Source organism: Papaver somniferum, chromosome 11 (assembly GCF_003573695.1).
Source record: "Papaver somniferum cultivar HN1 chromosome 11, ASM357369v1, whole genome shotgun sequence".
Classification (NCBI taxonomy): Eukaryota; Viridiplantae; Streptophyta; class Magnoliopsida; order Ranunculales; family Papaveraceae; genus Papaver; species Papaver somniferum.
The window spans coordinates 81,815,648-81,837,667 of NC_039368.1; the positions used below are offsets into that span (position 1 = coordinate 81,815,648).

Below are 22,020 nucleotides of genomic sequence, written 5' to 3' on the forward strand. Positions count from 1 at the left end.
TTTTCCAGACTCAATTGTAACTTTAAAACCCTTATCATCTAAAACTGAACAAGAAACAAGATTTTTGCAGATGTCTGGAACATGAAGAACTTCATTCAATGTGAGAGTCTTTACATATGTGAGATTCAGACCGACCTTTCTATTTCCTGCAACCTATGATTCAGATGAGTTACCCATATAGAGTTTCTCGCCTTCCTCTACCCTCTGGTAGGAGGTGAACAGGTCTCTGTTCCCACAAACATTCTTGGTAGCTCCGGAGTCTACCCACCAGTCCATCACATTGGCTACCAAATTAACTTCAGACACTACAGCAGAAAACTCGTCTTTGCTTTTCTCAACCAAGTTAGCATTATTTTTCTTATCCTTACGTTGTCTACAGTGAACTTCCATATGACCAGAATTTCCACACACCCAACAAGGACCTTTAACTTTAGTAATGCTAGACTCTGGTTTACGAAACGTACCTTTCTTCTTAGGACCATGCTTCGAGTTGCGATAATTATTGTCACCTTTTCCATCTTTGGAAGACTTGTGCTCGGACATATGAGCCTTGTTAGTCATGTCCCTTGAAGATGACACGTTCTTGTATTTGGTGCACATCATCTCTTCCGCTTGAATCTTCTTTCCCAATTCAACCATGTTGATATCGCCAGTTTCATGTCTTAACTTTTTCTTGTACTCCGACCAAGAATATGGTAACTTCTCAATTGCCACATATACTTGAAACGACTCATTAATAACCATGCCTTCAGAAAGAATCTCATTAATGATTTTTTTAAGTTCGAGGAATTGGTCAACAACAGGCTTATCATTCATCATCTTCAAGTCCATAAACTTCGCCACCAGAAATTTCTTGCTCCCTGCAGTCTCCGCTTGATACTTTTCTTCTAATGAAGTCAACAACTCATAAGCAGTCAAGTTATCTTTAGCATTGTAAAAATCATACATCTCATCTTCCAAACTGTTCATGATATGGTTTTTAGCCATATAGTTACCCATTGTATAATAGGCTATATCTTCATCAGTATTATCTTCAGCAGCCATCAAAACATCAAGAGGACCTTGCAGTACTGCGTCCAAATCATGATTGCTCAGAAAAAACAACATCTTGGATTGCCATCTCTTGAAATCCTTTTCGTTAAACTTCTGTGGTCTTTCAACATCGATCTTTGTTGTCGTTGTTTCCATTGTTGCACAGATAGAAATAATATGTTAAGATTGTTGGGATCTTGCAACAATAAACAACACGTTAGATGTATCAAAAACTAATATGTAAAGAAATAATCCGAAACAACTCTACCAAATCAACTTGACAAGGGAAGAATCACAGGTTCAACAAGTTGTCCTTAACACATTAGTTCGCGGGTATACTCGAGTTGAGTAATGCTAAAAATAAATCTGTGTAGGAAAGGGACTTGGTGCATGGAATACGCGCATACCGCATGGGTCAAAACATGTATTTTTTCCCACCCGCTCCACCCATGTTTTACAATACATATATAAGAGTATGATTATATAGTGGAGCTCCTCTTTAGTTTTCCACAATGTGGGACTAAAGGTCCCATTTCATTCACCCAAAAAATGAGTAAGTATCCTTAGACCCTTAGGTCATTAGATCAAACCACACCAAGACCATAAAACCTTTTATTAAAACTCATTTTCTCCAACAAGTCGAGTGCTCTCATAGTTTGTTTTTTTTACTGCTTTGATAATATGTCTTTGATGCGTAAATGATCACCTCAAACAATATCTTTATTTATGAACCATATGCAGGTAGTTTATAAGGTGTAGGGATAGGAGGTTAGGTATACTAGCACAGTCAAACTAAATGATAACTTCGGTCTATGGTCCACTTTTTTCGAAGGAGAAGTTATATTAAAAGAAAAAAGAGGAGAAAACTCTTTTACAAAATTACAAGAGATTACACAGACATGAAAGAGCTCCAATTGTTCCAAATAAGGTTGGAGTCTACAAATTTGAAAGTATCTAGATCAGAGGACCATAGAACTACTAACATTTTTACATGATCAATAACTTCAGAGACACATATGTGTCTAGAATTAAACACTCTTGCGCTTCTCTCCTTCCACAACATCCAACAGATCGCATAGTGGATAATTCTCCAAACCCCTCTAGCTCTTCCACTCATAACATTTTTTTTCCATGCATCAAAAAGCTGCAACAAGTTTGCTGGCAGTGGCCAAAAAATCTTGAAGGCTTTTATGAAATAATTCCAAACCTCAAAAAAATATCCACAGTGCATAAACAAATGATCATCTGATTCCTTTTTATTGTTGCAGAGAGGACATAAATCACATTCAATATCTATGCATTTGTGAATCAACATGTCTCTAGTTGGAAGAGAATTATGAAAAACAACCCATAGGATAAAAGTAACCTTGTGTGGAATGTTGCTCTTCCAAAGATGCTTCTCAAAACTGCACGCTTCAAAATCACCAGCCAAAATATTATAACATCTCTGTGTACTGAAATCTCCATAATAGTAATCTCATCATCCTCTTCCACAAGAGTAGGTCTTTTGAGTAAGTCCCACTCAAGTTGTTCATTCGCATCCAGATTTTTCTTGAAAATACAATTCCATCCATTCTCACTAAGCACATCAAACATGGTAGCATCCTTATCTTTAACAGTTTAAACACCACCGAGAAAATCTCTTGCAAACAACCTATGTTCAGCCATCCATCCTTCCAGAATCGAATACCTTTCCCGTTTCTGATAGTGAACCTTGCAATTTTTTGCACTTCTATAACCAAATTAACCATGTTTTTCCATAAACTCTTGCATTGGGGATGATTATCAACATCAGGAACCAACAACTCACTGTTTCTTTTAAACTTTTGATGAATTATCTTCCTCCATAAGTTATGTTTTGACCTCGAATATCTCCAAATCCATTTAGTCAGCAGAGCACGATTTGTTGTTCAAAATAAATTCCTCATACCCAGACCCCCATTCTCCTTAGGCATGCATATGTTAGTCCAAGCCACCCAAACTAACTTTATACTACCTTCCACAACTCCCCACAATAAGTTCCTAATTATCTTTATCATTTTCTCTTTCCACATTAACTAGAAGATGGAACAGAGAAAGATAATAGATTGGAAAACTTGCGAGAAAGCTCTTGATGAGAGTAATTCTTCCTGCTTTATTTAATTTTCTCTTCTTCCATGTAGCTAACTTTTGTTGCATTCTCACCAACACATAATCCCACACAGAAGTACTTCTCCAGTGAGAACCAATAGGCATACCCAAGTAAGTAAAGGGTAGTTTCTCAGTTTTGCAACCAAGTTCCTTAGAAAAAGCACCAATTACATTATCAGCCCCAATAGTAATCATAGTTCTTTTCTCAAGGTTTAACTTCAAGACTGTGATAGTCTCAAACACATCCAGAATAATGAGAAGTCTTCTAACTTCATCAGCATTAGCATCTAAAAAGATGAGAGTGTCATCTGCAAACTGTAAATGGGAGATTATGGTTTCATGATCCATCACAGTGAACCCAGTTAGTTGACCTCTAACCACTGCATCATTTATTAACTTAGATGGATAAATGTCATTCACCAAAACTGACAAACGAGTGGTTGTTACACACCACTTAATCCAAGAAATCCATTTCTCACCAAACTCATGCTTATGCAGAATAGTAAAGAGAGAATGCCAATTGACATTGTCAAACGCTTTCTCCGTATCAATCTTAGAAAGAATACCTGGCTTTTTAGACTTCAATCTGCTATCCACACATTCATTGGAAATAAGAACTCCATCTAGTATTTGTTTATCATGAATGAAAGCACCTTGAAAATCAGTAATAAGATCAGGCATCACCTTTTTTAACCTCTCTGCAAGCAATTTAGAAAGAATCTTGTAGACAATACCAATAAGACTTAAAGGTCTAAAGTCTTTTGGAGTGCAAGAATCTTCTTTTTGGGAATCAATGTAAGAAAAGAACAATTGAATCTCCAATTAATTGACCCAAACCTGTGAAAATCTCTAATCAGGTTCATGAAATCATCTTTGAGAGTGCTCCAACAAGATTTAAAGAACTCAGCAGTAAGTCCATCAGGCCCTGGAGCTTTATTAGCTCCCATTTTCTTGATTACTCCCAAACTTCTTCCTCGGTAAACTCTCTTTCAAGCCAAATTCTATCATCATCTTTCACTCTTGGAAAACAAAAATTTTCCATTTGAGAATGAACTTCAGCTTGTTAAGTGAAGATATTAACATAGAAACTTCTAATCTCCTCTTTGATGACATTATGCTCAAAACAATCAACACCACCAATTTGAAGTTTAGCAATTGTGTTTCTTTTTCTTCTTGCACTAGCAATACTATGGAAATATCTAGTGTTTAATTCCCCCCATCTAAAATCATTCTGTTTGGCCCTTAATTTCCATTTCCTAGCTTCTTGAACTTCAATACTTCTCAGCTTCAATTTTCCCTGCATTCTCTCCTCCAAATGAAGATGTTGTAATGCTTCATCCTCATCAAGAATATTTAACTCATGAATTCTTTTTGTAAGCACAGTTTTCTCTCTAGATGTAGAACCAAATTCCTGCAATCTCCAAGGTTTAATAAAATGTTTCAGATTCTGAAGCTTAAGAAAAAATTTTGAACTAGCACTTCCTTGATAAATCATGACATCCCACTATTCCTGAACTTTCTTCGCAAAGTCTTTATGCTCCTCCCATAATCTGTCAAGTTTGAAATATAGCTTTGAAGGCAAAGAAGGCTCAGTAATCACCAAAAGAAGATTGTGGTCAGATATATTTCTAGTCATCACAACTTGAAGTGCATTAGGGAAAGCATCTTCAAAGTCATGACTGAACAAGAACCTATCTAACCTACAGAGAAGGGGGTTTGAGTGATTGTTAGACCAGGTGAAAGCTCCACCAATCAAAGGTTGATCAACCATTTCCTGATCCAAAATAAAATCACTCAAAAATGCATTATTCCTTACATCTCCATCTCCTCTCTTTCTCTCTTCACTTGAACGAACTGCATTCATATCTCCTGCCATGCATATAGGGCCAGTCCACCGTCTTCTTATTTCTTTCATGTCTCCCCAAAAAGAAGCTCTCGGATTAAAGTCGCATGGACAGTAGGCATTGGCTATAGCCCATTTGAAACCGTTCAACCTAGTATTAATTACGAAAGTGATGTTATTGTAGCCAAACCTTTCATCCAACTTTTCAAGACGAGAACTATCCCAAATGGATAAAATGCCTCCACTGCTTCCCACGAAGGGATATAATGTATGGTCCGTAGTAACTAAGAAAACTAATCAATCTTTATAAGGTAGAGAGACAGGTCCAGTAGTGTTAAACTTTATAAAGATTGGTTTGATAGCAGAGGTGATATTGAAGCTATATTTACTAACCATTTTAAAAATATTGCTACTTCTTCTAAGCCTCAGATTAATAACGACATTCTGCAGCTTTTTCAACCTTGTGTTTCAGAATTACAGAATAGCAGTCTTATCCAGGTGCCTCAGGCTCAAGAAATAAAGGATGTGGTTTTTCAAATCAAACCTTGGGCTTCTCCGGGTAACGATGGGTTTCAAGCTGGATTTTATCAACATTGTTGGGATGTTGTTGGAACTGAGGTAATCTCCATGGTACAATATTTTTTCACTCATAAACATATGTCCAAGGCCATCAATCATACTTATCAGGTTTTAATCCCCAAAAATTCAAACCCAAAAACTCCTGTTGATTTCAGACCCATAAGTCTGTGCAATGTTAGCTATAAAATTATCTCTAAAATTTTAGCCAACCGCCTTAAACCCCTTCTTCCTGATATTATCTCCCCTACTCAAACTGCATTTGTTGCAGGAAGACATATCCATGACAATATTATTATTGCTCATGAGATTTTGTTTAGTATGAAACGTAAAAAGGTTAAGAAGGCTTTGGTTGGTTTGAAATTAGACATGTCAAAGGCTTTCGATAGGGTGGAATGGTCTTTTCTGCTTTATATATTTCGGCAACTGGGTTTTCATAATGATTGGATTATTTTAATAGAGCAGTGTATTTCTACTTCAAATATTTCCATTCTTATCAATGGCAGTCCTTCTTCAACTTTTTCTCCGACTCGGGGTATTCGTCAAGGAGACCCATTGTCTCCTTTTTTATTTTTTTTTGTTATGGAAGCTTTTTATAGACTCCTGCAGCTTAATGTAGACTCTGGTTGTCTTTCAGGGATTAGAATTAATCAGCACTACTCTGTAATTAATCATCTGTTCTTCGCAGATGATTGTTTGTTATTTTTTGAAGCTGATTCTACTCAAATGCAGCAGCTTCAACACTTGCTTCATATATTTGGACAAGCTTCAGGTCAGGTGATAAATATGCAGAAATCAACCTTATTTTTTGGCAAGCACACTTCTAATGCTCATAGGTCTAATATTGCTGGTATTCTTGGTATGAAAGTTATGGGCCTTGGCGAAAAATACTTGGGTATACCTCTTCTGCTGCATAGATACAGACATAAGAACTGTCAGGGTATTATTGATAACATGAATAACAGATTGCAGGGCTGGAAGAGCAAAATTGTGAATCAAGCAGGAAGAACTACCCAGGTTAATTCTGTTCTAAGCTCTATGGGTCTGTATCAAATGCAGGTTTTCAAACTTCCTGAAACATCTCTTCATCAAATGGAAAAAATTCAGAGAAGCTATTGGTGGAACAGTTATGTCAAGCCACATTCTCAAAAGTACATTTCTTGGAAAAAGGTATGTTTACCTAAAAGGCTAGGTGGTTTAGGACATAAAAATATGTGCAACTATAACTTAGCTTTTCTTGCGAAACTAGCTTGGCAATTGTTACATAACCAAGATGCTTTATGGGCGAAGTTATTGAAAGGTAAACATTTTCCTCATCATGACCTGCGTTTCTTCCCTCCACCGGTTAACTTAAGTTCAAGTTGGATTTGGCAAAGTATCTCTATTGGGCTTAAAATTGTGTTGAAAAATGCTAAATGGAAAGTTGGTAATGGAGCTCATATCAACATCTGGACTTCTAACTGGATTCCTTCTCTGAATTCTGCTTTACAGGACTGGGGTGATTTGAATACGTCTAACTACCAGTTGGTTTCTGATCTTATAGATACTGATACTGAACAGTGGAATGTGTCGCTTCTTCGTCTCCTTTTTACAGCTGATCAGGTGAACTCCATTTTAACCATTCCCATTCAGTTAGATCAAGAGGATAAATTAATCTGGCCCTTTACAACCACTGGTATTTTTACTACTGCCTCAACTTATAGGATGTTGTGTGATAAGGATATCCTAACAGATAACTCCATGGGTTTATCTCAACATTTTTGGTTATCCTTTTGGAAGTTGAAAGTGCCTTACAAGTTTCAGCTTTTTCTGTGGAGAGTTATTCACAATGTTGTTCCAGTCAAAGCAAGAATTTTCACCCATGTGCATAATGCTGATTTACACTGTGTTCTTTGCAACCACTATCAAATACAAGATCTGGATCATCTTTTCCTTCATTGCCCTTTCACTAGGGAAATATGGCAGTATTTTTTACCTCATCAGTTTCACTTTATTTTGCAGCACTCTTCTCTCTTATCCTGGATTCAGACTTGGCAACTCCAAGACTCTTTCATCAACATCCAGAAGTCCCCTGAGATTGTTCACTTAGCTATGTGCATCATGCATTTCATATGGAAGATTCGATGTAGTGTTTTTTTTAACAATACCACCCCCAACCATAACTTTGTAGTCCATCAGGTCACTTCATACATTCTCCAGCATCATCTAGGAAACACTCCTGCTAACTTCAGTCATCCTAATGTTCATAATGAGCGTTTATATCATAAATGGGAACCTCCTCCTTTGCAGTTCATAAAAATTAATATTGATGCTTCTTATCATTCTACTTTTTTGTTAGTTGGTATTGGAATTATAATTCGGAACTCTGCAGGGGTTTATGTCATGGGAAGGGGAGCCTTGAAAAGAGCTAGTAATGCTCAGCAGGCTGAAGCTTGGGCAATGTTGGAGGCTATGCAACTGGCAGATTCAAAAGGTTGGTCTCGAGTGATTTTTGAATCTGATAATCTGGGAATTTGTTCTTTTCTTCAACAACTATCTTCTCTTTGTCACTGGCAGAGTATACCCCTGTTGCGAAAATGTGTAAACATATGTAATATTAATCCTGGTTGGTCTTGTAGTTTTGTGTATAGGTATGCTAATAAAGTTGTGGATGCAACAGCGAAGGCAGCTTATAAACATAATCTATGTGGGGATTGGTGGTTTCATCCACCTCCTTTGTTAATTCCCTATATAGATTGTGATGTATCTGGTACTCATGTTTAATACAAGTTCTTTCCTTGTTAAAAAAAAAAAACTTTATAAAGATCGAATTTCATACAGAACACCAAGGTGCTACACGTGTTAGCTAGTAGGAAGTTAAATAAGTCAAAGTCTATCTGTGTGCGTATTTCATCGGTTCAAAAATGATGCACAAAATTGGATAGGGTTCCCAAAACTGTCCATTTACAGGGAATATGAGAGACTCGTTCCCAAGATAGGCTCCGACCAAATTTGAGGGCAAGTCTCATTCCATCTGATTCTCGGGGTCCCACCACTTTACAGTCAAACCAGAATCACTTTTCGTTGGTTTCTGATTAAATTGGATACTCTCCAATGACATCTGGTTTTCGGTGTCCCACCACTTTGCAGTCATTCCAGAATCACTTTTCATTGGTTTCTGATTAAATTGAATACTCTCCAATGAATTTAAGCATTTAAAGATAAAAGGAGTTTAGTCTCCGGTTGGTACTACACGTAATGGGTGGTAGTACCACAATGCAGGCGATATTTCTTTTTTTTAGTGCAAACAACTAAACAATAATAAATGCAGGAGAAGGAATTTGGTGATGAATGACTTATACCAAGGACCATGGAAAGAGAAGCTTATTATTGGGGCATCACTTTCTAATAGAGGGACTTCACCTAATAGGACAAAAATGGATCATCCATACGCAATTTCAAAAATCTCTTATCTAAAATAATTTTAAAATGACTAAACTATCCTTGTTCAATCAGTGATAATAATTTAATTACTTAATGATTAGATTAGTGAGTCTCTTTTATGCTTGGTGAAAAAACAAGATCAAATTAAGTGTTAGTTAAAGGAATTTTTTTTTTTGTTTTTTGGGGATTCCTTTTCAAGATCCTAGATTTTGATTCAACCAAAGTGAAGGAATTAATGGCTAGAAAAAATTAGGTATACCTCTAACTTAGCTCCAATGTGATTTTGTTTACTCAAAATAGGTGAAAGTAAGTAAAAAAGATTATATTCTTTTAGATTTTCAAAAAGATTTACGGTTGGTTCTTTGTTAACCAACCGTAAAACCGGTTTACGATTAGGTGACGACGGACTCCTAACCGTAACTGGTTACAATTGAGAAACCCTAATCACAAACCAATTACGGTTAGATTTTAGACTCTCAGAACCGACCGTAAACACATTACGGGTGAGGCTTTAGCTTTTCTATCCAACCGTAATTAAAAGTTTTAGCTATTGTTTCTACTTCCTTGAAATAATATTGGATAACTATTATATATCGTAAAGATTTGGTGACCGACCGACTGAATCAGTCAAAAAAATTTCAAAGATAGACACGCGTAGTATAATACCCATTAGATAAACATCTCCATTTATAAAGAATTATGTCTAGCCACGTGAGCAGATATATGTGAATTTTGTGTATGTTAAAACTCATGTACGGGATTATAAATAGCCAACTTTAGTTGGATGTAATGTATAAGAATCTTGAATTTTGGATAAGCAATAAAACACCTATGTATTAGAAAAAACCCAGTTGTAAATGGTTACGGTTAACTACAAGAAGGTGACTTACACCGTAAGTAAATTAAGGTTGCAATATCTCAAGCCATTTGTCTGATATTTTTGATGAGGAGTTTTCTGCAAATGCTCGTGTCAGTCTTGACGGTAATACACTTTCGCCTAACTCTTATCATTCCTTTCATTGGAAATTTTCGAGCAAAACCAATCTAAATGTCTCAAGGCTTCCACATCAGGCACTGATGCTCAGGTATATTTTTCTCTTTTAAACTATTTTCATTTTCCGAGTTATCATTGTTCGTTTAACTGTTATATGCATATTGGCTTCTTTTGCTTTAATAATAGCATGAAGGTTCTTACTTGTAATGTTCAAGGTCTAGCTTCTAAGGAAACTAGGGATAATCTTAATGATATCATCCAACAATATAATCCAGATATCATCTTTCTAATGGAAACGAAAGTTTCTGAGGCTAGAGCTAAAGTTTCGGCGCAAAAATATTCTTATCCAAACTCCTTATTTGTAAGTACCATTGGTCTTTCTGGGGGTCTAGTTTTTCTATGTGATATTGCTTGTTGCAATGATAACATGATTCACCTCTTGATTTCCTCTGATGCTTCTAAACAAGAGTGACTTTTATCCTGTGTTTATGATTCGACTTATTACGAGTCGAAGCAAAGGCAATGGGAATTTCTTAAAGACTTGAGTGATAATGTCTATCAGCCTTGGATTGTTATGGGTGATTTAAATATTCACCTAAACAATCAGGAGGCTACTAGTACAACTTCAGTTAAAAAATGGGTTTGTGAGGTTATTAACAGTATGGGTTTGATGGACATGCAGTTCATAGGGTCTAAGCATACCTGGTCCAATAGAACTAATGGAAAGGGTTATAAGAGGGTTAGGATTGATATGGCTTTACAGAATTCTAATTGGGTTACTGAGTATCCTAATTCTAGGGTTCTGCATCTTCCATTCTTAGGCTCAGATAATTGTCCTCTCCTTCTTATCACAGATCCAAGTGTGGTGAAACCCAGGAATAATTGGAAATTTTATAGATGCTGGTTATCTGATTCTTCATGTTCTGAATTAATAAAAGATTCTTGGCAGTGTTCTCATACAAAAATAGTTATTAATGACAAGCTAGATAAAGTTAGGAGAAACTTATCAAAATGGAATCGCTACAATTTTGGTAAAATAAACATCCAAGTGCAGCAGCTACAGCAACATCTTTCTTACATACAATCTTTTCCTTATAGTGACTCAATTTCAAATGAAATTAATTTCACTGTACAAAAGCTAGAGTACTGGAAGAAGATTGAAGCTGACTTCTGGATCCAAAGATCTGGAGATCATTGGTTTAAGGATGCAGATAATAACACAACTTACTTTCACACAAGAGCTAACAGGCGTAGATCTAGAAATCATATTTCGGCATTGCGTGATCCTAATGGTAAGTGGTGTCATACGCATGAAGAACTTGCAGATCTTCTTACTAATCATTTTGCTGCCATTGCCACTACTACTAATCCGGTTTTCAAGCAGAATTCTTTTGATATAATTTACCTTGTTATTACCGAAGAGGAGAATATATCCTTGACTTCCATTCCATCAGAAAAGGAAATATTTTTTGTCTTAAAATCTATTCCGAGTTGGAATGCACCGGGACCGGATGGTTTTCCGGCTGGCTTCTATCGAACACAGTGGTCCACTGTAAAGTCTGACACTATTGATATTGTCCAAGCCTTCTTCAAAACAAGTCAGTTACCAGAAGGTGTAAACAAAACAACCACTTGCCTGATTCCTAAAACACATCATCCTTCTACTCCAACTGACTATAGACCTATTGGCCTTTGCAATATCACTTATAAGATAATATCCAAGCTTCTAGTTACAAAAATGAAACCCTTAATGGAAAAAATTATTTCTCCTACTCAGGCAGCCTATGTCCCAAATAGGTACATAAATGACAACATAGTAATGGCTCATGAGCTCATACACTCTACGAAAAAATCCAAAAAGAAACAAGCACAGGTGGCTCTTAAATTAGATATGTCGAAAGCATTCGACAGGGTTGAATGGTCTTTCATTGATAAAATGTTAATGTCTCTTGGATTCTGTCAAAATTGGAGAATATTAATTCAGCAATGTATTTCGACTACCTCTGTCTCGGTAAGGCTTAATGGGAGCATGTGTAAATCTTATACTCCATCTCGTGGTCTTAGACAGGGAGACCCCTTGTCTCCCTATCTATTTATCATTGCAATGGAATATATCACTAGGTCTCTATTACATGTTGAAGCATTGGGGTAGCTGACAGGCATTCAAGTAGTTAAAAATTTTATACCCATCAATCATATGTTATTTGCAGATGATTGCATGCTTTTCTTTCAAGTGGAAAAATATAGTCTTAATCGACTGAAATATATTCTCCAAAACTTTAGTGAAATCTCAGGAGAAATGATAAACTTGAATAAGTCTTCTGATTTTATTATGGGGGATATATATGTCCAGCATAAGGAGTTCATTAGGAAAGAATTAGGAGTTAAACAACTCAGTTCTTCGGACAAGTATCTGGGTCTTCCAATTCTTTTAGGTAAAGCTAAAACTACTTCTTTTGCTTCTATTAAAGATTATTATCAGCATAGACTCCAAGGTTGGTGTTCGAAGACTCTAAATCTTGCAGCAAGAACAACACTTATCAGATCAGTTCTTAACTCAATCCCAGCACATTATATTAGTAATTTTAGAATTCCAAAAAACATCATTACTAAATTAGATCTAATACAGCGAAAATTTTGGTGGGGTCGAACAAAAAATAAAGGTTACAGTCCCATTTCTTGGAATACACTCTGGTATCCAAAAGAGGAGGGAGAACTTGCTTTCAGAAACCTTGAATTGTATAATCATGCTCTCATGACAAAGTTAGCATGGAGGATGTGTACGGAGGAGGATAAACCATGGTCTCAGTTAATGAAAGCCAAGTATTCTCCACACAGTAACTTTTTGTATATGCAAGAATCACCTAGCAATACATCTTGGATATGGAAAGGTTTAGAAGTCGGTCTACAATATGTTAGACAATTCCATAGATGGGATGTTAGATGTGAAACAAAATTTCTAGTTTGGTATGATAAATGGGTAAGAGGTTTAAATAGTCCTCATGTTCCAAAAGATGATTTTGCTGAGCCTATTAGGATTGTCTATGTCTCTGATTTAATGTTACAGAATCCAAGAAGATGGAATACATAATTGATTAGGAAGGTCTTTTCAATAGAAACTGCTAATCTGATTCTAGATATTCCCCTAGTTCAGTTTGGTACAGACAAACTCATTTGGGAACTAACTAGAACTGGTGAATTTACAGCAAAATCCACCTATAGAGAGCTTGTTAGACAATCTCATACTTCTTCTGCACCTAACAGTACTGACATACCTAAGTCAGTTTGGAAACAAATGTGGCATATGAATGTTCCACACAAGGTGAGGATTTTCATTTGGAAGTGCATGAGGGATATAGTACCCACAAAAACCAAACTGCATAAGTATAAAAATGATATCCTTCCTACTTGTGCTAGATGCAATCAAGCTGATGAAACTTTGGAACATCTTATCATGTATTGTGACCATTACAGATCTGTGTGGTTAGGCATGTCTGTCAATGTCTATGCTCTGCAATCACATAATATACAAGTAAAAGACTGGATCTTATCATGGTTTCAACAATATTATGATGGATCTCCTCAGACTAATACTGACTGGATCTCTATGGAAATGATCACAATGTGGTTCTTGTGGAAAAATAGATGTATTAAAGAGTTTGAAAACAAAAACCAAAACCTAAACTCTACTCTTTTTTCTATTACAAACATGTTGAAATACTGTTCGGTGAACCATGATGAAAGAACAATCCAAAAAGAAGAACATTGGTTGTTGCCTGATTTAGAATAGTTGAAGCTTAACATGGATGCTTCTTTTGATAGTGATTCTTCACATGTGGGTGTGGGATTGATTCTTAGAAATTCTACAGGTTCCTGCGAATGCATCAGAGGAAGACTCTTCCATGGAAGAATAGATCCTGAGCATGCAGAATGCCTTGCTTTTAAAGAAGCTACTCTATGGGCAAAAGAAAAAGGTCTGAATGTCATCAACTCGGTTAAACATCCCAAATCTTTAGTTCATTGGATGAATGAAGGTCTTGTACATGAAATAAGGCATCTACTATCTAATATTTCTTGGTTTAATGTAAATTATGTAAGAAGACAAGCTAACAATGCTGCGCATGTAATTGCGAATGAAGCTAGAACTGGTAGACAATCTTTTGACTATCAATGTAATATTCCTGAAATCTTCATGAAAGAGATCAGGAAAGATAACATGTCTACCATTGTAACTTAAGTTGTAGTTTATTTTTCCTTTAATATATATCTTGGTTTGAATCAAAAAAAAAATTAAGGTTGACAACTTACTATGGTTTAAACCTATCGTAATTTTGATTTGAGCAAAAAAAAAAATCCAACCGTATAACAATTACAGTTGGTATATTGTAAATTAACTCGGTTAAATATCCCAAATCTTCAGTTCACTGGATGAATGAAGGTCTTGTAAATGAAATAAGGCATCTACTATCTAATATTTCTTGGTTTAATGTAAATTATGTAAGAAGACAAGCTAACAATGTTGCGCATGTAATTGCGAATGAAGCTAGAACTGGTAGACAATCTTTTGACTATCAATGTAATATTCCTGAAATCTTCATGAAAGAGATCAGGAAAGATAACATGTCTACCATTGTAACTTAAGTTGTAGTTTTTTTTTCCTTTAATATATATCTTGGTTTGAATCAAAAAAAAAATTAAGGTTCGCAACTTACTATGGTTTAAACCTATCGTAATTTTGATTTGAGCAAAAAAAAAATCCAACCGTATAACAATTACAGTTGGTATATTGTAAATCAAAACCAACCGTAACTACTTTTTAAAAACCTAAAAGTGTTGTTATTCAGAAATATTTACGGTTACGTTTTTGAGAGTCACAACCGTAAATAGGAACCAAACTGCACGTCTATTTATTTATTTTTTATTTTACGGTTAGGAGTTCTTAATTTCCTAAAACAACTTCGGAGAACAACTTACGGTTGGCAAGCTGGACGTACCTAGCCGTAACTGGTTTAACAACCTAATTTTTCTACTTATTTCAATAAATTTCAAAAATCAAACTATTTTAAACACTAAATCATGGGAAAAATAGTTTGTCGAACGAAACATCAAAAAAAATTGGGTGCGGTTTAGAAATTCAAAATTGTGACCAGCTTTTTCTTGGTTCCCTTCTTAATTGGGTTGTTGACGACCACCAACACTATTGATTAGGAGAAGGATGAACGAAAAACTGATTTCATCAAAGTTTTTTTATTGATTATGTTGAAATAGATAAAAGGATAATTTAGACTTTTTAAATCACCTTTACGACCCCCTGACGAACTAAATAACATTATAATCATGGATGAAACCCCTCTATTGGAATATGAAACCCCAGTAATAGGTTTCTGGAAATAAGGCATTCAAAGTGAGATGCAAGATATCATAGAAAAAAGGGTAGGGACAGTGAAAGCAACATATGGGTTTAACATATTTTACTTGTTTCTAGATAGGTCTAAGTCAAACATCTTGAAGTCAAAACTCTTACCTAAAAGAAAAAAGAAAAGGGCTGTACATATGGTCAAATAAATTTCATTCATAAAGTTGTCAAAAAATGCCATAGCCATCTTCTTCCAGACAAGTCATTGTTCGTCTCTGAGCTTCAACAGCTTTCTTATAGCCAAGCAAGAAACAAAATAAAAAACAACCCGATATAAATTATAATATCACCAGGAAAAGACACAAAAGTTAAAACTAGATAAATTAATCATTATTTTTCTTAAGGGGTAGTAGAATTGAACCTGTATGCATCTTTGAGCTCTTGACTATTAGGACTCCACTCCAAACCGGCAAGGAAGGCTTTTTCTGCCTTATTGTACCTCTGCAATGCAACAGAAGAAAATTATGAACACAGTCCATCCTTCTTTTTTTTCCCAGCGCGATGAAATAAAGATTGTGTTCTAGAAAATGCTCATCAACGATGAACCAATTGCAAGATTAAGGGTAGCTAAGAGAAAACCTAGAAATCAGCAAGATAAACGAAAGAACGAAACGAGAAGCTGTCTTACTTTTAGTAAACTGTGCGCTACACCTCCCATGTAATATCCCTTAGGCCAATATGGTCTTCGCACTATGCATGCACTGGCATCTACTAAAGCCTTGGCACCTTCATACATGCGGGCCCAGCACATACTCCGGTTAGAAAGTATAATTGCGTCATTCGGATCAATTTCATTTGCCTATATTCGCATCATAAAACAGAGTAGTTATATAATGATTGCTTCACGTAACACAAGATAGAAGGAATATATGAACTCAAGATGGAAAAAAAATGAAAAATCAACAATCATTAAAAGCGACCAGTATTAATATAGAGGGCATTCAGTTCATACATTGAAGGAAGTATTAATTAGGTAAAAACTCGTGAGAAGAGAAAAGTTAGTCAAAGCTTTCAATAAAGATTAGGAAATGAGCAGAGCTCGAACAAACACCAAAAGTCTGATTGAATCAGTGAAAATGCATTTTCTCAATAAACTGAAAAATATCATGTCAGGCGTAATAAATAATGAGAACAACATCACAGGCTCACACTGGTCTAAAATACGACTACAAGTATTTTCTAGAAGCATCTGGAAAAACTACCACATATTTGATCAACAAAATGGTGGAGATATTTTCCAACATTAAACTAAACAACCATATAAAAGAGACGGATATGTGAACTTTACGAAAAAGTTCCAGCCATAGACTAGCATTGTTCCGGCATTGTTCAGACGTAGACCAAAATATCAGCAACTAAATAGTTAAGACTAGACTACGATGCTAGGTTATGCAGGAGGACCGTCTAAGAAATCGGGATAAAGAAGTCGAACAACATTTATTCAAGGATATATGACAGAACCTGAAATACACTACCTTAAATCTCAAAAGACTCAAATTGGAACCTCTAACAATGACATAAAAGACAAAACCTGTATACATAAAAATTAATTCACTGAAGTTAACAATTCTTGTTGCCATAAATTAACAGTAAGCATCATCAATATGTAATTCGGGGTTCACTTCCATCTAATGATATATAGTCACGTTAAAACGAAAAGGTACCTTTGAGTAGGAAAATTTTGCCTTATAATAGTCCTTTTTATTAAATGCATCTGTGCCACTTAACTTTGCCTCGTGCAACTTTTCCTTGGCTTTCAGCTCCCTCTTCAAAAGTTAAGGATCTCAAAGTTATTAAGCAATATGTACCATAACATAGGTTACAAAAAAAACAGCTATAACATGATAGAAATGAAACTTGTGTTTTATTTTATACAAACACAAAAACAGAAGGAAAGCCGCCAATTATTTGGTTTCAAACTACAAAAGTAAGTTATATGTGGAATACCTGTTCCTTAGCTTGATCAGACTGTACATGTGCAATTACTCCACCAATGCTCCAGTCGACATATCCCGGAATACGAGAAGTAACAGGGAAAAGAACCTCAACAACATTAGAATAACCATTGAGTGCGGCAATTTCTATTGGTGTGAATCCATCCTGTGATAAAAAAAACAAGTTGAATTTCTTAGGCCAAATTATGCCAAAGAGAACTTAGGATCTATTGTCAGCTTGTTTACAATGCAAAAAAACAGATGTCAAGCACTATATCTGGCAAACCCACCGGTTAAAAATGCAAGATCTACGTTTGAATAGAAGTCATACATATTTGGAACCATTTTATAGATTCAGAATGCTGGACCTAGAGAAGCATTGATGAAAAGGTTGCTTACTTGCATAAAATTCAACATGCATCTGAGGTAAGGTCACATCGATATTTAGAAGTGTCTCCAGAATGAAACCTTAATTAACATTATCATATTCTGGTGTGCTAGTTTACCAATTTTAAGTTTAGTTGATCATAAGAAGGATAATCAGTCTAACACTTTCTAACTCTGCGTTAGAAAACAACTTGATTCCTTTCATGGATCACCAGATGGCGTGGAGGTTTTCCTCAAGTATCTATGCATGTTACATTAGTATAATATATGCAACAAAGCGTGTCATCCGGATATTGAGCTTGCAGGTAGAGAGTAAATATAGGCCGACAACTACATTGAAATAGCGAAGTTAGAGATAAATGAAATATGTACAGGTCAGATAACATTATATTATTTGTGATATCTGAATTAGCACCAGCTTGAATTAAGCGCTTGATGATTTGTGTTAGCCCATCATCTGCTGCAGCTATCAGAGGTGTTTCTCCATATGATCCACCATCTGGGTCAGCACCAGCCTACAAAGATGGCAGAAGGTAGAAAGTTATTCATATTATATAGGCATCAAAATCATGAAAGTACTCAGTAGGATCATACTAGACCAATGCTAAACTCTAAAGAAGTTATTTCATTCAAAACGTAATGAACCACTACTAGAGCTTACGAAAATAAATTTTTGACCAATCCGAGGAGCAACTTCTGCAGAAAATAAAAATCAACATCTCTGAAATCTCTGATCTGTTTTTTACTTTGCTTCTTTGGTGACAGGATCTCCGGGATCTCCTAAAAATCCTTATTGTGTGTCATACGTCTACACAGACATCTATTTGCTCTTGGGGGAGCAACATACTGTTAGGGATAGCAAGTTTTCTTAATTGAGCTTGCACCTCCACCAGAAAATGTGAAAATAACTAAATTGGTTAAATAATACGTGATCAAAAAGAAGCAACTCTACTACTGCAGTAGGAACCGAAAATAATAAATCAAATCTAAATGCTGACATTAAAAACAAGGTAAATATTGACTAGCCCTTTGGAAGATTACAACCAACAAAGAGAGAACAGAATTGCAGCTATTGCTAAGGAAACTACCCAAAAACAGGGTGATTGTATTTGGTACCTCAAGTAAAGGCTCGACGCATTGTAAATATCCAGATACAATAGATCCCGCCAGTGGTGTAAACGAACAGCCAGGAGACAAATTAGGCTGCATAAAAAAAAGAAAGCTAAATTATTTTACTACGTATAATTGGAAAAGAAATAATAATAGCAAAAAAGGTCAAATGAATGCATTCAGAAAGAAATTCTTAGTAGTTGTGTTGTAGCTATCCATGGTTGACTAACCAAATGAAGCACCAACGAGTATTATCCTTAACTACAATTCCAAGTTACTTGCGGTCAAGTGAAAGGATAATTAGATCCCTCACTAGAGTATGATGTTGAACGAAACTCCTTTACCCGCTACTCGCTAAATTACAATAGTTCTAGAGAAAACAAACAAAACATATCAAACCCTGGGTGTGAGTGGTAGCACAACCGATTAACTATATAATAAACAGACATATGGTTCTATATGTAGATGATTCACAACTGCACATGTATTTATAAACAACAGGTAGTCCAACTCACATTTGCATTGTGATCCAACAAAATCTGCAACGCCTCGAGTTGGCCGAAATTAGCAGCCATAACTAGGGATGTGCCAATTTCACTTGCAGCATTTACATTAACACCTCTTGAGAGTAATTTGGTAACTATCTCCGTGTATCCTGCATGCGACCTCAGATTAAAACTTGTGCCCATAAAAGTAAAAGACGCAGCATAGAATCAAAACAATCACTTAAATTAACTTCAGCATTTATCTTCAGAAACTATGTAACACGAGAAAACTTCCAAAAACAATGCCCACAAAATGTGATATACCTTTTTCAGCAGCGGCATGCAAAGGCATATAACCTTTGGTATCAGATGTCTCAGGATCAGCACCCTTTACAAGTAAATATTCAACTGTGTTCATGTTCCCACCCAGTGTTGCTTGTAACAATGGAGAACCACCTATCCAACACAATTTAGTAGTAAGACACAACATACAAAAAATCCCCATTAGACTAACCCTAAAGATTTATTCAATTATACCTCTTTCATCTTTGGTATTGACATCAAGTCCCAATTCCTCAATCAAGTACTTGAGAACATTCAACTTTCCTCCTCTAGCAGCACAGTGAATAGCTCCTGCTCCGTTAACATTTTTAACATTCTTCACTGTGGTTGCCAATCCTCTTCCATCATCATATTTTGCAAGTAATTCTGATTTAAACACAAACACAAACAAAAATCAAAAAATTATACAAAATTTGACAGTATAAATCTAAAAATGTACTTGATTTTTTCTCAAAATTACTTACTCTTGAGTCGGTTAAGTTCTTCGTTAGTAGCCGCACTGATAATATCGGCATCGGCACGTCTTGATTCCATTACTGCTGAGAATTGTTAAGCTCTCATGATTATCAAGATATTAGAGAAACAAAGAAGATTCAAAAGAAGATGAATTGTATTACAAAAGAAAGTTATCAAAAACTAAAAACAAAACAGACAGCTATTGTCAGACACATTAAATACAGAAGAATTATAGTTGTCTTATTCAGACAGGACACAACATCTGACTGAGCTGACCAATAATACTCAAGTCAAGATTGACTTGAGTTGACTACTAACATTCCTATTAGCCCCCCTCAAACTGATAATGGACACAATAATCAGTTTGAAGAGATAACAACACTAAGGAACAAAAAAAGAAACATGTTTAACAGCTGCTAAACCACAACTATTTCTTAAAGTAGAAGTAGTGAAACCAGTAAGTAATCCTGCTGAAGTAGAAGTATTTGCTGATGTAGTTGAAGCAGAGACAGAAGATGCATGTGCAGAATTAGCTGATGAAGGAATATTCTCTGAAGAATCAATCTGAGAACTTACTGAGGACACAACATCTGATCCAAGTAACTGATACGGTAAAGAAGTAAACACATGAGCACACAACCCTTTTGTAAAAATATCAGCCAACTGATTTTCTGATGGTATATGTTGTACATTGAGAAATCCACTATGTACCAATTCTCTGACGACATGATACTGGATTTTTATGCGCTTTGTCCTGTAATGTGAGACTGGATTAGCAGACAAGTAGATTGTACTAGTATTATCACAATAAAGTGAAATAGGTAATTGTAAAGAAATATGCAGTTCTGACAATAAAGATGAAAGCCATTCTAACTCAGGTGTAGCTACAGATAAACATTTATATTCAGCTTCAGCTGTTGATCTTGAAACTGTGGGCTGCTTTTTACTGGACCAGGAAATCAAAGAATTCCCAAGAAAAACTGCATATCCACATGTAGACCTGGCAGTTTCAGGACAGTTACCCCAATTTGAATCTGTGTAAGCTGTTAACTTATCAATATCTCCTTTTCTTAATGTTATACCATAACCAATAGTTCCCTTTAAGTACCTAAGAATTCTCTTAACCAATAAAAAATGAACATCAGTGTGAGCATGCATAAATTGACTCACATAATTAACTCCAAAACAGATGTCAGGTCTAGTTAAGCAAAGATATTGCAGCATTCCAACTATGGTTCTGTAAACAGAAGCATTTGATAATAATTGACCTTCATGCACAGCTACTCTAGGACCTTTAGCAACTGGAGTAGAACAAGTATTACACTCTGTCATGTGTGCCTTTTCAAGCAATTCAAGGGTATACTTTTTATGTGTCAATAAAATTTCATTCTATGTTCTGTTGCTTCAATGCCTAGAAATTAATGTAAATCACCCAATTCTTTCATGGGAAAAGCAGAGATCAAATATTGCACAAGATGATCAAGCAAAGCATTAGAAGACCCAGTAAGTATAATATCATCAACATACAGAAGCAACACCATCGTATCTGAACCAGCAACATATACAAACATAGAAAAATCTGATACTGTCCTAACAAACCCATAAGAGATTAAGGAAGAACTAAACTTTTGAAACCAAGCTCTTGGTGCTTGTTTCAAACCATATAAGCTCTTCTTTAGATGACACACTTTATTAGGAAACTCCTTACTCTCAAAACCTGATGGCTGCTTCATATAAACATTCTCAATCAAATCACCATGAAGAAAAGCATTTGAAACATCCAATTGCCTAATTGACCAATTTCTAGATACTGCTAAACATAAAACCACTCTTACTGTTGTGGATTTAACCACATGACTGAAAGTTTCACCATAATCAAGACCATACTGCTG

The 22,020-nt window shown here is 35.6% G+C and overlaps 1 protein-coding gene across 1 annotated transcript; it reads right to left on the reverse strand.

The window, feature by feature from the left end:
- Window positions 1-15,753: 15,753 nt before the first annotated feature.
- On the reverse strand, window positions 15,754-20,206 carry LOC113324677 (26S proteasome non-ATPase regulatory subunit 10-like). The gene is made up of 11 exons (XM_026572975.1): window positions 20,137-20,206; window positions 19,868-20,038; window positions 19,655-19,786; window positions 19,361-19,500; window positions 18,852-18,938; window positions 18,108-18,250; window positions 17,990-18,065; window positions 17,362-17,514; window positions 17,079-17,180; window positions 16,043-16,213; window positions 15,754-15,855 (listed from the first exon to the last, which is right to left on the reverse strand). The coding sequence occupies exons 1-11, from the start codon at window positions 20,204-20,206 to the stop codon at window positions 15,754-15,756; spliced, it is 1,347 nt and encodes a 448-aa protein (XP_026428760.1).
- Between the last annotated feature and the right edge of the window lie 1,814 nt (window positions 20,207-22,020).